Genomic DNA, 15,059 nt, shown 5'->3' with positions numbered 1-15,059 from the left:
ATGCTTCTGGCAAAGTCAGTGCACTTCCTCTTTCTAACAACCCTGGCATGCCAGCAGGAAGTCAGGCTTCTGTTCTCAGAAAACCAAAATCACCTGCCTTTTGAATTTTGTTGGGATAAGCAGCAACATGACACAAGTTTGCAAACCAAGGGGAAATATAACACAGGAAAATTCGATTAAGTTTCAGCTGGAAGCATCTGATAAGTTTATGGAAATTAAAGTTTTATGTAAATCAGTTGTCTGCCTGGACCTGTGCCAGATCACAAGGGGCTGCACTATATTGCATTCAAATTAGCTGCCTCAGAAAACTCAGCATTTATGCCCAACACGCCCAAAAACAACATTACATGAAATTTAGAGTTTGCTGTATATTTAAAAAGAGATTTCATATCACCCTCTCACTCCTAACACCTCACCTATTACTGTAAAAGATTAATAATAACCCATCTGTGGGATAATTTTGAATTACTTCTCTAACACAGCACTGATATTGCGGTTACTGTTTGAAACATTTGGTAGGAACAAAGATGCACTCTGGAGACATCATATACTTATACCTGCAATATATTCTTTATTTAAACAATTCTCCTTTAGATTTCATAGAAAACCAGATGAAGTGTGTGCGATAAATGGCAATTGCAAGGTACACTGCAGATATGTGAGCAGTTGGGAGTCACAGGCTACACTGCCATCTTGTGGACAATGAAAGTAACATCAAGGGTAGATGCTCCATTATGCATATTTTTCACGTGTAATCTATCTATCTATCTATCTATCTATCTATCTATCTATCTATCTATCTATCTATCTATCTATCTATCTATCTATCTATTATTATTCGCAAACTGCTGCGTGAGACATATCCTTTTTAATTTTCTGTAATGCCATGTGACGTGGACATACATCTAACTACACATATCTGTCACTTTCAATGCGCATTTGTATTGTTATACTATACACCAGAGGTCTTCAACAGGGGGTCCCCGACCCCTAGGCGGTCCGCGGAGGTACTGCAGGGGGTCGTGAAAGTTTTGGTTGATTAGACAATTTTTCATATTTTTTTCATATTTCCCCCCCCCAAATTTTTTTCCCACAAATTTAAATGTCTTTAAATACACATTAACATGAATCCAACATATTGTAGCAAATGGATAAATGGAAGCAGAAGATGTTATCTTTCAGTTAGAAATGTACACATTCAGCGACACACAGGAGCTCTCTCAAGCTGGGCACTGGTTCACTCACAGCCCAAGACTAGCCTGGACCTGTCCCTCCAAGTCTCCTGCACTCCTCCAGTTTAATATAAAACACAATTTTATACAATATATATAGTAGGGTGTCTCTGCTCCATCTCTCTTTCAGTTTGGGAGTCCTTGGCCTGAAAAACGTTGAAGACCCCTGCCATACACTATTATACAACAAAATAACAAGTGCACACTGTAAGTACATAATTTCCTAGAAGCCAACACCAGTGACCTCACTTTTAATTGTCAGATTAAATTTAGATTTCTTTTTTTAAATGACTTAAAGGCATAAAGCACATGCAGAGCTGGATGTCAGTGTGTTTTGGTCACTGTTGCCTTTGGACGCCTGCTGAACAGATGCTACCTTGAAATAGTGGAGCTGGCATGTGATTGGCTGGAGGAAGTAGTGGCAACACTGAGCTGGGAGAAACCACTGTGGCAGGACTCCAGACTGGTCATGGATCCCCTGGAAAAAACAGAAAAAAAAATAGAGACAAGAAGTGTTAATTCTCAGACATTATTGACGTCAATCAATTACTAATCTCTGTAGAAAAAATCAGGTGACAAAATATATGTACAACAGCTAATTTCTCTGTAAAACCAAGAAACATATTTTCCAGAAATATCTGTGTCGGTGTTTAAAGAGCCCACACAAGTGCAGTGAAAGGCAGCTTCAGTGGAAGAAAACATGACCTGACCAGAGGAGTAAAGCTCAGCCGCATAAATAAACTGACCTGAAGTCATGGGAGGCCAGCACCTCGGTGTAGTACATGATCTTACACTTGTGGGAGGAGACCTGCAGGGAGGCCAGCACATCATCCACACGAGGCAGGCTGGAGGCGGCGCAGGCTGCCGAGCTGTGGAAGCGCCACTGGAGGATGTAGAAGCCGGGCCAGCGGGTTATGTGGGAGCCCTGTTTTAACAAAAGAAATCCGCAGGATCAATCTGAGGCTGCAGCAGTCGATGATTAACCATCAGGGACAACATGGAAACAAAAAATAAGTTTAGTTAAAACCACAAGAAAAGACAAGAGTACAGATTTTCACGTCTCCTGCATTTCCTCTCTCTTACCTGGATGCTCTCTCCCTCCCTGCAGGTGAGGGCTTTCTCCACCATGCTGTAGTCCTGGCCCAGCACCCAGCTCCTGTCTATCAGCTGGGCATTCACTGCCCCGAGGGACGTGAGGCCATGGGCTCCCAGAGAGTCTTTCTTTGGGGGCTGAGGAGCCCTCTTTGAGTGGTAGATGTTGAAGAGCACATCTCCTTTAGACACATCAAAATCCCAGGTGATGACTGAGGAAGCCTCTGTGATCTCAATCAGCATCTGCAGACAGATGTAAGGACATTAGAGACACAGAACAGCAGACTGCGAGCCATTAATCACATTATTTATTTTTAGCTGCAAGCATGCAGTGTAGATTTGTTCCAGTTGGTGGCACCCTAATCCAGACCATAAAATCCACAACATATACAGAAACAGTCAAGCCAACAGTAAAGCTAAGCTCCCTCATGGTAAAACACCTAAAAGTTGAGACTGCACCTCATATGGAGCTCCCTTGAAGATGCTGGCACTCTTGTAGATGGAGTCGGTCAGCAGGCAGTTTTCCTCACTCTCCAGCTGCTCTGCTGTCCTGTACAGAGATTTAGGGACCATACCTCCCTCAGGGATGTCACACTAGAGGGGTCAGCGGGGGGAAAAGGACGATTACACGTAATGCATTCACAGAGCTTAAATTGGTCCCATAATGTGAAATAATACAAGCTGGTTAGCTGGTGTGCTACAAATAGTCGATCTTGATATTTTATTGTGTGATGTGTTTGAGCCAACCGAGGTGAGCCAGCTGTTGATTGACCAGGACATTTATTCTGTTCCTATTTGACAATAACCTGCAGTACAAAAATAGACTCCAGCTTCCTGTCCATCATTTCTTCACCACAAAACAACACAGAGTCAAGAGCTTGCTTAACAACAGTAGCCGCATCAGTGGTTTCCACCCGAGTCAGTTACACACAGTCTATCTACTGCAGCCCTAACATTTAAAATGACAAAGTGAAGAAGCCACTTGATATAGATGCCAGTGATTAATTGATTGGTATTAACTGACTGAGAAGACACTGTCAAAAGATCAAACCATGAGCTCAGTGCATGTCCGCTCTGAAAATGAAAATCACATGTACACGTCGATAAGCTGAGGTCTTAACCTCACCATGCAATCCCCTCGCAGGAAGTCAGGGATGATTTCTCTGTCGATGTAGTCCACTAAGCCTCCCGGACCCTTGTAATCATTTCCAGCATAAACCAGGAACTTCTTACGAGTGTTCTCATCAATTAGGGGGCTGACCTGGAAACGGGAAGACCAACGTTCATCAAACAACAAACTGCAGGATTACTTCTTATGAACCGTGGAAGTCAATCCAATATCAATTAATTATTCATGTGTGAGAAATACACAGGTTGACTGGTTGGTGGTGTTACCAGGCATCCATGCATTTTTTTTTATATTGATTTAATTGTGATAACAGCTTATTTTATATTACTATTTGTAATTTCATTATCTGTTTGTCAGTAATTAGTTGTATCTTTCACATCTCCACGAGGTAATAGTTACAGACTAAAATTCACTTGTAAAATGCATCAACTGAGTACTGCATTAGGTACATTTATTATTGCTTTGGTTTATTATCATATATCTCTGTGCATAAATTACGACTTATTTTTATTTCTTTGCTGAATTCTACAAGCTATTGCATATTACTATAGCAATAATCAAATGTCCCCGAGGGGGTTTAGTTAATACTCTGCATATTGCACAGCATTAATTATCTTTATTTGTCAATATTGGATTTTTCTCTCCTTTTCTTCTTTGTTTATCATGTACTTATACATGCAGTGAGGCTGGATTGCATCCAACTATTTAAAATTCCTATTGATGCCATGTCTGTGTCTGTACTCTACAACTTTTGTGAAATCTTCCAAGAGATTAATTAAAATCACATTCATGGTTGCACATCAAATGTAAATTGATGCATTTATTCTCACCAGGGTCCAGAGCACTGGGAAAACTCGAGGAGCCCTCAGAATGAGCAGGCGACCCAGAGTTTCAGGGTAGTTGGCTTCCACCACCTCGATGATTCTTAGCAGAGCTTTGACGCCTGGTCTCCACAGATGACGCATGTTTAGAGCTTCCAGATCCACCAGGCAAGTCCAACAGCTGACAGACACAATAAAACAAACATGACGCGACTGTATTCTGCATACAACCCCGTTTGAGGTTAAGTTGGGACGCAGTGTAAAATGTAAAAACAGAATGCAATCCTTTGCAAATTACATAAACCCACATTTAATTGAAAATAGACCAAAGACAACATATCAAATGTTGAAACGGAGATATTGCATTGTTTTATAAAAAAAAAAAAAAAAAAAAAAATGTAATTAGGATACTTGTCAACAAATCAGTAACATAAAAGTATGTGCTGGGTATAAAAAGAGTATCTTAGAGAGGAGGAGTCTCTCAGTAGTGATGATGGAGAGCGGTTCACCACTCTGAGAAAGACTGCGTGGAAAAATAGTGCAACAATCTAAGGAAAACATTCCTCAAAGTAAAATTGCAAAGAATGTGGGTATTTAATCATCTACAGTTCATAATAATCATCAAAAGATTCAGAGAATCCGGACAAATCTCTGTAAGCAAGCGACAAACCAATATTGCATGGCCGTGATCTACCACCCACAAGTGGCACTGCATTCGAAATCACACACTCACTGCATGGGCTTAGAAACAATTTCGAAAACCATTGGTTGTAACCACAGTTCAGTTTGAACATTTGTTTTGTTGTCTTTGGTCTATTTGCAATTAAATATGGGTTTACATGATTTGCAAATCATTGCATTCTGTTATTATTTACATTTCACACAGCGTCCCAAATTTTGGGGAAACGGGGTTGTACAAGCGCGCGTATACCTGATTGCTGATTAACCAATGACACTATTACAATAAAACACTATTTAGGCACCTAATAGGTCGACCAAAGACTCTGGTGTTTTCCTCACACCGCCTCAGTCCCTCCTCGATGATGGACAGGACCTATGAGGTTGTAGCATTAATGCAACTGAAGATATGTTGAATGAAAATGATTCTGTATATGTGGATGTTAAGTCATATATCTTCTTCAAGTAGTCATGTGACCTGTCTCAGTAGCGCCTCTTCCCCCAAGGCTCGAACCAGTCCTTTAGTGTCCATTTGACCCAGACGCAGGATATACAGAGGACGGCCATCTAAACGACACGTCACACGCAGACATTCACAGGCTGTTCAACAAGAAAATGTCAACAGGCAGAAGGACATTTGCAGTAATAGTGCCTTGGAGGCAACATGTTTACTATGTAAATCTGGTATTTACCAGTCTAAAAGGCAGTAATTGAGCCTGTGAACATTCAAAGGGCACTTCCTGTATTTACCTGACCTGGTGGATCAGCTGAGCCGACTCATTTCCAAACATGAGAGCGATGACAGATGGTCAGACTTCACAGTCAATAATTAACAGGCCATTTCAACCCTTGTAGACTTTATGTATGCAGAAGACTTAATCCCTTTGATTCTTTACACAACTGATATGTGTTTACTTTTACTGCAGACAAACCTCACAACTAAAGAAATAACCTGGGAAATGAAGAGAGAATAAGATGAAGCAGCCAGTACGGCTCACTCACCTCTGTCATGGTGGTGCCAGCCTCCCGTGTAATAATCCTGAAGCAGTTGAGGGCGCTCCCATGTGTCTAACAGGAAATCCACCTGATGCTGCTTTCTCCAGGTAAGTGACTGGCACAAGAACTCCCTGGCCTTGTCGATGTTGAAATCTCTGGCCCGGAGAAATCGCAGCACATGCTGATCCTTTGGAATCTGTAGAAAACACACAGGGGTCAAAATGCCACAGTTCTGGGTCATGTTACTGATGAATGCAAAGACATGTCTTACATACATGCTTATTATTTAATTACTTTATTCTGCAGCATTCAGTGTGTGTAAAACTGATTTAAGTGTGGGAGCACGAGCTGAGCAGAAGGTTGTCCGAGAAATAAAGTGTGCCGCGCATCACTGCACAAAGGGCTCTGTAGTCAAAGAAGCTGTTGTGTATATGAGACCTTGCCCTTGTGGGTTTCCTGGAGCCACTGACGCAGTCGAATGAGACAGCTCTCCTGCAGAGGCGTTAAATCACCAAGGTAACGTCTGATGTAGTCAGCATCCAACTTGTCTACAGGCCAAAGCACATTTACAGCAAAAAATTTACATATCGCATGCATCGCATTAAGACATCAGGTACTCCAAATAATATAGTATTTGTGATATCAGCATCAGTAAAAGTCACAGTGGTTGTAAAACTATCGTACTGCAGCATAAATCTAGGATTTAATTTTCTGATTACAGACCTACACTCCCGAGACATGTATTATAACAATGAACAGTGATTTGTGTCTGATATGGTTTGGGTCCCTGCAAAAAGGTTACACTATCTTATTATTATACTTATAACTTATTAAAATACCATTTACTACTTTGGCATCAAATTCCAGAATCTATCAATATGCCAGTATTTTTCATTTTTAAAGTTGAACGGCTGGAGAGAAAATTTCTCTTCCTTTACTGAAAAGTCAATTTTCGGTGTAAATGCAGTGGAGGCTGCAAGTCGCAACATCGTTAAATGTTGGACCCGGTTTGACTTTCAGACTTGATGTGATGTAACAAATCATGCTCACAGGCCCAAACCTTAAAATCAGATTTTCAGTGAGCACAGAAAAACTTTCCCCCTTCGGCAGATAAATGTGAAAACAGGCGTCTGGTATTAAACTCTGCACATACATCATGCATACAGTGAAGCTCAAACATTCAACTGGAGCAATTTTGGAGTGGAGGGGGGACTTTAAAATGAACTCAAAAACCTAATTGGGAAACTTGTAGCTAGCTATTTGTTCGGCAGAGTAACTATCTCACCCCTTCAGTAAATATACGTGTCACAGGACACAAAGAGATACATGACGCACATCTTTTAACATTTACATTGCAGCGGTTTTTTTTTTTGTGTGTGCCAGCTTCTATTCTAAACTTCGTTGTGAGTGCTCACTGACCGTCAGGCGAACCAGCCACTAGCTCAGTGGGACAGGCCGGTTCTTTATTGCGCAGTCCATCCTTGGCACTGTTGCCTGGAATGGCTCTGGCAGTAGATGGAGGTGGCAGCTGGAGCCTTGCAGTGACCGTGGAGGAGTCAGCAGGGGTCCATCGAGGTATGTAAGTTACTCCTCCTTCCTCCAGCTCTCTGAGGTGGTACTCAATAATTTCTTTACCCTACAACATTTAACCTCTGGTTAATTTGAAAGATCAGGTCACAATGTGGACCAATACTGAAGCAATTTTCACATTTTTAGTTTTCAACAAATGTATAACTAAAATGATGATGTTTCACACAAACAGTCAAATCAAATATGCGAACCTTCTTAATGCTACTTGCATACTGTTTCATTGCTATCTTCTCTGCCATGGTCTCAAAACCAAAAAAGGACTTAATATCCAGAGTAGCTGTCTGTTCAAAGCACGTCCAGTCCTCATTCTCTGGATGAGCCTGTGGAAGAGGACAAACATGGGAATATTCGTCACTTGTAAGTCACAGCAAAGTATGATAAATACAAAAGCTGAAATATCATCCAAAACAACGCATCGATACATATACCGATAAATAAAATCCCAATATTGATTGTAATTTCAAAGTAACCAATGCAAAGTATTTAAAATGTGAATTAAAGTAAGGGTATACAAGAAACAAGGTGACTGATGGAGCTAAAAGTGCAAGTGCAATCAGGAAGAACATCTTTATTTTTCATTCTTCCTCAGTTCATTCTCCCTGCTTCTTATATTTGCCTGACTTTGGGCGTTTTGGGTAAACCTATCAAACATTGCCAGTCCATTGCTGTCAAACTTCAGGTCTGGGTGACCTGCTGCGACCCTTCTCCACCCCTCCCTCCTCCGGTCTTCATACCCAGTGCCCAGGTCAAGCTCATCTGTATTCACTTCTTATGTCATCCAGCTCCACGGTCACTGCACCACCAACCTTCCCAGTGTTTGTTGTTGTGTCTCCATGCACTGTTCTTTTCTCTCTCCGCTCTCCCCTCATCCCAAACGGTTGAGGCAGATGTCCGCCCACCACTGAGCAAACTTGTATAAAATTAATCTTCAATCCATCACCACCACCACCACCACCACCTGTGTCTAGAGGGGTGGGGCCCCTGCACCCCCCCCCCCTCTTTTAAATCTGATGTCATCACAATGGCTTCTATTGACCAAAGACTGTCACATCCTTCAAGCTTTTATCTGCACCTTCGCTTGTCAAATCGAGTCTCTCCTGATTGAAATGACTTAGTTTTATGTTCGCATCATATCTACCAGAAAACATATTAGTGGTGATGTTATACTGGAAGGAGCATTTTACTGGGGAGGGTATTATTGGACTGCCTGTGACTGAAACAACCCCAACTTTAAAAACATCTGGTGACACAAGCTGTTCAGAGCCTCGAGCACATCGATGGGAGGATCACCTAAAATGAATAATTCATGCATCACACGTTGCAATGCCTTCAGGAGGAGCTCCATTTCATCCAAAGAGCACGAGGCACTGTAAAAGTGTTCTACAACGTACAAAAGCAATAAAATACGCACAACAACAAAGACATAAACCTCTGACAGACTCTGCTGGTACCATGTCTGACTCGGAGACTCACCGTGTAGCTGCAGCACTCACGGACAATGACTCTGCTGGAAAAGGTCTCGTTGTGGACCTCTATGTGGAGTGTCCTGTCTCTGCGGTTCAGCGTGTTCTTTTGGATGAAGTACAGGTAGTCTACACCGGCAATCTACATGCAGAGCAAACAAGGGGTTTTCAGGAGTTGATTAGATATGTCCCCTGAACATTTGTAATGCCGTGGTGGGATTTTAACAGTTCATCCGCACACATTTACACATAACGCAAAGAATGCAATCTAATGCAACACTGAAGAAAAATAGCATCTGACTACCAACTCTCTGACACATGCTGTGTTACAAATGACTTACTTCCTTTAGTACACTAAAACATAGTGCTCTTCCATGTTAGGACTCTTATTTGTGCAGTGCAGGAATTTCAACCGAGTAGTGTTGTTTCAAACCACACTGCTTTTCTGCACTGACCGGAAATAACCACAGCATGTGAATATATCACCTGCCAAAATATCTGCAGATTACATTTTTTTTACCCAGAAATTAACATCTTTTTAACAAATGCAACAAAAAGTCCAGCAGCAGTATTGAAAATCTTTTTTTGTGAAGTGTTCTCCAACAGCTGCAACTTCCTCGGACGCCTTAATTTGAAAATCATTTACGTCGGTGGCCATTTCTCCATGTAGCCAAGATGGCGACCGTTTAGGGTGGACATTTTCCAGCATTTCACACTTCTTTTGGTTTGTCATCTTGGTACTTGTAGTGCACTGCATGTTTCTATACTTGACAGTGTGAACGCACTTATGCACTCAAAATAGTGAGTGTTAGTACACAAGTATGGCATTTAGAACACAGCAACAGTCTTCCTATTTTCGTTCTTTAAAGCAAATAACCCGATAACAGCAACTGTGATGATTGTTTCATGATCTATAGTGTGTAATAGGTCAGATTAGAGGTACCCGTTTGAGAAGTCGAGGGGCATCAATGTCGATCATACATCGCCTCTCAGTTATCAGCTTTGATCCGTCCTCACTTTGGCTCTGGCTGATGATCTCACTGTCCACAAACACTGGGATCAATGGGCAATTTGGGAACCTCCTCACATAGGCCTGAATGGGAGAAATAAATCACATTTACAAGACATTTAAATAAGAAAAGTGTATATTGTATGTATTTTTATGCTTTTTTTTTTTTACAACAACAGTGCCTGGTCATTTTGTTCCACAGGGTGCTTTGCCTTTGTCTTAACAGCTCTCTGCTTGAACATTATATTACAACAAGGTCACTTGTATTTGCCATAAAAGTAAACGATAATCAGTGATGCTGATTAAATAGAACCGTGTGCGATGTACAGGACTTGATTTCTGTGTCAGGTTTGCATGCATTTAATGGTTAGAAGCTTAGTTTAAATGCATATTAAAATGTTATGTTTCGTGCAAAGCCACAACCTGCAGCTGTGCCAGCTTTTACAAGCAGTGATTGCTTTGTGTTTTACTGCCCACAGCATATGACCATCTGTCCAGGGCAATTTAAATAGAACTCACCTGTATATATATATATATATATATAGTCACCAAACAGGCGTTTCAGGATCTACAATAATGGCCTTCTGTGTAAGGAACTAGAAGCTCCCCACCTTCTGATTTAGATTTAGATTTTTGACTTTATTGATCCCACAGTTGGGAAATTCGGTCGTCACAGCAGCATAGAAAGAACAAAAAGGTGCACACAATATGAAAAAGAGCAATGAATAAATACACACACACACAGACTTTATACACAAAAAAAACTAAGAAAATAAATAAATAAAGTCTGGGATGAATGGAAAACTATTGACCAAGTAACCAATGGCAGGGGAGGAACTAGACATTTATGATATTCATAGGAGCCTGTGTAATGTTTTAAAATAATGAGTTCACTGAGGTACAAAATCAGGTACAAAAAGACTTAAAATTTTAAGGGTTTGAAGATATATATACTGTTTATTCTGTTATTGAAACTCACAAGGCAGCAGAATTTTCAATTGTTTCTCTCTCCAAATTCACATCTCCCTGCTGGTATTTCAGAAAGACACAGAAAGACACACACACACACACACACACACACACACACACACACACACACACACACACACACACACACACACACACACATCCCGCTTGCATTGATAAAGCACAGCATGAGCAATCCAATCAATGAGATGGAATTATCCACTGAGAAAATTAATGGGAAATGTTTCCCTGGTAAATAAGCAGCATTGACTGGCATTGTGTAACAGAGACACTGTGCACCAGAAACAATATGTCTCAGTGATTGAAGACAAATTGAAATCGTTGTCCTGCCCATTCCTCTCAGAGTTAATGGTGTAAACACACAATGGAAGCAGAATATAAAAGAAGAGTCTCTAATGTTTGAGGCTCAGCAGAACTATCAATGACCCCCAGAAGACTTTGTATGCCTCAAACATGAAAAAAACAGCAGCTCCCAATATTCTACACTATTACATTTCACATGGCCGAGCCAATACCTCTCTAATGACTGTGGCTATGGAGCATAAATAATGTTTTATTTCCTCTGGTGATATTGATTAAATGCAATCCTACAAGTAAAAAAACATTTACTGTTAGCTTCGTGCAGCTATATAAAAAACAATCTAATGCATTTCTATTAGAGGCCCAGGTCAGTCATAAAGAGGTGTCATGAAAGGGACATCAGTGATGTCACTGGTTGAACATTCAGTAACATCCTGGACACTGATTAGGACTGTTACCCTAAGCAATAATCGCCGGCTCCAGGATCGTCCAGGGGACTAATAAGAAAGCTTGGAGATAAATGGCAGCGGAGGAGGAGGCAGAATATTCACTGGATTCTCTTCTTTATGCTGCTGCAGCCTGACTCTTCTCACAGGAGCCATTATTTAGTTTCCACAGGAGGCTTATTTCAAGACCCTTTTCACCTGCAGTGACACAGCAAGAATTTTACACCTGCAATGTTTCATGGAAAGGTATCAAATGACACTTGTGTGGGCAATGACCATACAGTGAACTGTGTTAACTGTAACTGTGTGGTAATGAAGTCATAGCCGCAGAGCAAAATGTCACAGCAGCTTCACACTCCCCACTCTGAAGATATTGCATAAACCTTTGGCTTAATATGTTACTTCAGAGAACAAGAAACAACACCAAGAGCAGACTGTGAGAGTGGGTGAGATCAGAGCGCCTTGCATGGAAATCCATTTATTTTACATTTGTCCTACTTTATCTTTGCTCACAGTTCCTGTTTTTTATGTGAATTTAAAGCACTGAGATGCAGGTTTCAGGACAAAAAAAAAAAACAATACATCAGTATCATAATGAAAAATATTCCACTCAAGGAAAAGACAGGTTGTTCCGTGGTGAGTAAGTGTTTAGAAATTCGGATCTCTGTCGCTACTTTACTGTATTTCCCTGTGTAACTGTTCAATACTGCTGAACTGATATCAAAATCTATTTTGAGTTACATAAATACAGCTGGAAACACTCTGCTGTGGCCACGTCTTATCACTGTGTTGCATCATCTACATTTCGTCAGCTGTTCTCAGGAGCAAGAAAAAGGTCAGCCCAGCAATTCAAGTTATATAATATTCCTAATATCTTTACAACAATCACACAAAATAACGTCTGACCTCTTATGAAGCATCATATGATGATAAGAAAACTATATATATGCTGAGTTTTAATGAGCAACAGATACTTCAAATATATATTAGTGACTTTTGCTGAAATATTTAACACAGGCCAGTCAAGGAGGCAAAACACAAAATTGTCAATTCTGCCTACAATACAGAGGATTTTTTTTTTTTTTTTTTTTTTTTTTTTCCACTTAAGAAACACAAAGTTTGGTAAGCAGCTTCCTGGCAGCAGGCAGCCTGTAGATTACTGTATTTACCACAGGAGCAGCAGAGAAGAGGAGAGGGTATATGCAGTACACTCTGACCTGTCATTCAACACACAGCATTTACTGCAGGTAAGTGCACATCAAGAATGAGACGATGACCCTGGGAGGTGTCTCCCTATCGGTGCCACAACTGAGCTGTGGAATCCAGTGAGAAACGTTTCCACATGCTCATCTTTAATTACTTTCAGCAGCACAAACATAGAATTTGTCTGAGGGGTGCAAAGAAAAGTAGATATGTGCACTGTAGTCCCCAGTGTGGTTATGTAACATCCTGCAAAGTAATAACAATCACATCCACTGCTGAGTTAGGAGCTAAGTGGTCACAGACATACATAACTTGTCTTTATGACGGCACTATATGTAACCGCTTTACTCACCGCCATGATCAACTCAAATGGGTGCTTGAAGACCCGAACAGGGGACTGGTATTCCTGCACCATGGTTGAAGCTCATTCCACGGCAACTCTGTTAAATGATCAGAGACAACAGCATGACATGACAGCAGTAATATGCTGTTTAAGCTATGTGTGTGTGTACGTGTATAGGTTATATACAAGAGGCAGCTGTTACTCAGATAATATAAAGTATCGCGAGGAATGACATCCGGCCAAAGTTTCTAACAAGTGGAAAGAAGACATAGGCTACACGCAGGCGCACACAGTGACAAACGACCTAATGCGAACTTAACTCACCTCAGACTTCAAATCCCGATGCGTCACTGCAGCTCTATAACTGTCTGTGTATCCATATTGTCAGCTGACCGAAGAAAGTATAACCTCCCGCATTTTAAACCGCAAAATGATACACACAGACATGATCCTTCTGACAGGGGCACATACCGGTCGCTCCGCCCCTTTCCTACAATAAGGAAGCCGGTTCACCTTTGATCCAAGCGGTTCACATTTCTAACCAACAGGGTGGTGGCAACAGGGACATTTTCTCTTTCAATTTGGACTCCTGACACTGATTCGAGTATCTATCCGACAATATGGATCAACACATTAGAGCTTTCTGAAATATTTAAAAGGTTTTCTAACCACACCAGAAGAAAGAAAGTGTCCATCATACCTACTAGAGATAATACTCAGAGAAGAATTTGATAACAAATCATGTGACAGATCACCTTTGTAAATGGCAACTGATTTTAGGCTTACAATCACCTTACTTTATGTATGCCAAGCTCAATATCACCAATTTCTATATGTGTATTATTCCTTCAACTTTTATTAAATCATAAAAAATATCTTAAGGTCAATTTATTTTACTCATAAACTACCTGCCAAAAGGAAAAATACTATCACGTGGGATTTACAGATCTACCATGTCTACGATTGCACAACATTATAAAATCAGTCAGAGTTTAAGCAACAACTCCAACTGTGAGGAGTTGACTTTAAAACACCCCATGCCATACAACAAACATATAACATTAGGTCATGGATATTTTCGTTTTTGAGTTGGTTGTCAAATCTGAATATGAGAGTTCACATTTGTATCAGATGATCAACTACACAATTGTTTTTCTAAACAAAGAGGTGCTTTCTTTGCATCAAATCATGGTTAGATTGAAGGTTTCTGAGGGAGCAGTACAGGGTCAGGTGGAAAAGTGAGCCCACCTTCAGAACATTAATACATCAAGTTTATTTTAAGTGCGAGGGAAAAGCAGCATAACACAGTTATAGAGTTTGCTGAGAAAACAAACATTCCTGATATGACAAGATGCTCTTTGGAACATTGTGAGATCATGTTGGGTAAAAAGCACAAACATGTGTGGTAGTAAAAGTCGTCATTAAAGCAAAAGGGAGGCAAACAGACAGGAAGATATTCTGAAATCCATGTACATCTTCAAGATTCAACTTTTCACTCAAATAGTTAAACAGATAATATCATTAAAAATGTTGTATTGAATTTGAAACAATTGCAAAATAGAAGATGCTTCATTTCAATACATTTGATAGCTGATGTGTTTTCCTTGACATTATTTTGCAAAGGTGTTTACTGTCTTCACTGCCACACATTTGCTGTCCCATTGAGATGCAGCTGGTGCCGCATTTAGACTCCTGAAGGAGCATCTGGGGGTGAATTCAAAGCTTCTCAATCTGGCAGCCGACATAAAGTACTGGAGTCCAGCAGGGGAC

The 15,059-nt window shown here is 40.6% G+C and overlaps 1 protein-coding gene across 1 annotated transcript; it reads right to left on the bottom strand.

The window, feature by feature from the left end:
- Nucleotides 1–548: 548 nt before the first annotated feature.
- On the bottom strand, nucleotides 549–13,734 carry LOC138198360 (SEC14-like protein 1). The gene is made up of 16 exons (XM_069149738.1): nucleotides 13,614–13,734; nucleotides 13,299–13,386; nucleotides 9,945–10,094; nucleotides 9,012–9,143; nucleotides 7,730–7,858; nucleotides 7,368–7,584; nucleotides 6,387–6,496; nucleotides 5,955–6,144; nucleotides 5,431–5,519; nucleotides 5,258–5,328; nucleotides 4,284–4,455; nucleotides 3,451–3,585; nucleotides 2,784–2,918; nucleotides 2,316–2,567; nucleotides 1,979–2,157; nucleotides 549–1,710 (listed from the first exon to the last, which is right to left on the bottom strand). The coding sequence occupies exons 2-16, from the start codon at nucleotides 13,359–13,361 to the stop codon at nucleotides 1,605–1,607; spliced, it is 2,130 nt and encodes a 709-aa protein (XP_069005839.1). The 5' UTR covers nucleotides 13,362–13,386; nucleotides 13,614–13,734; the 3' UTR covers nucleotides 549–1,604.
- Between the last annotated feature and the right edge of the window lie 1,325 nt (nucleotides 13,735–15,059).

This window comes from Embiotoca jacksoni, unplaced genomic scaffold (assembly GCF_022577435.1).
Source record: "Embiotoca jacksoni isolate LCO1_2020_lvr unplaced genomic scaffold, fEmbJac1.0.p SCAF_15, whole genome shotgun sequence".
Taxonomy (NCBI): Eukaryota; Metazoa; Chordata; class Actinopteri; family Embiotocidae; genus Embiotoca; species Embiotoca jacksoni.
Note: the sequence above shows the minus strand (reverse complement) of the source record. Positions and strands in the feature narration are given on the sequence as shown.

Excerpts from the sequence above, each read along its gene's own strand:
- LOC138198360 (XM_069149738.1), bottom strand. The coding sequence starts at position 13,361 with ATGGTGCAGGAATACCAGTCCCCTGTTCGGGTCTTCAAGCACCCATTT. Across the intron at positions 9,144-9,944 it reads CCCCTCGACTTCTCAAACGG|ATTGCCGGTGTAGACTACCT; the intron begins GTACCTCTAATC and ends CTCTGCATGTAG. Across the intron at positions 4,456-5,257 it reads GTCTTTGGTCGACCTATTAG|CTGTTGGACTTGCCTGGTGG; the intron begins GTGCCTAAATAG and ends TGTGTCTGTCAG.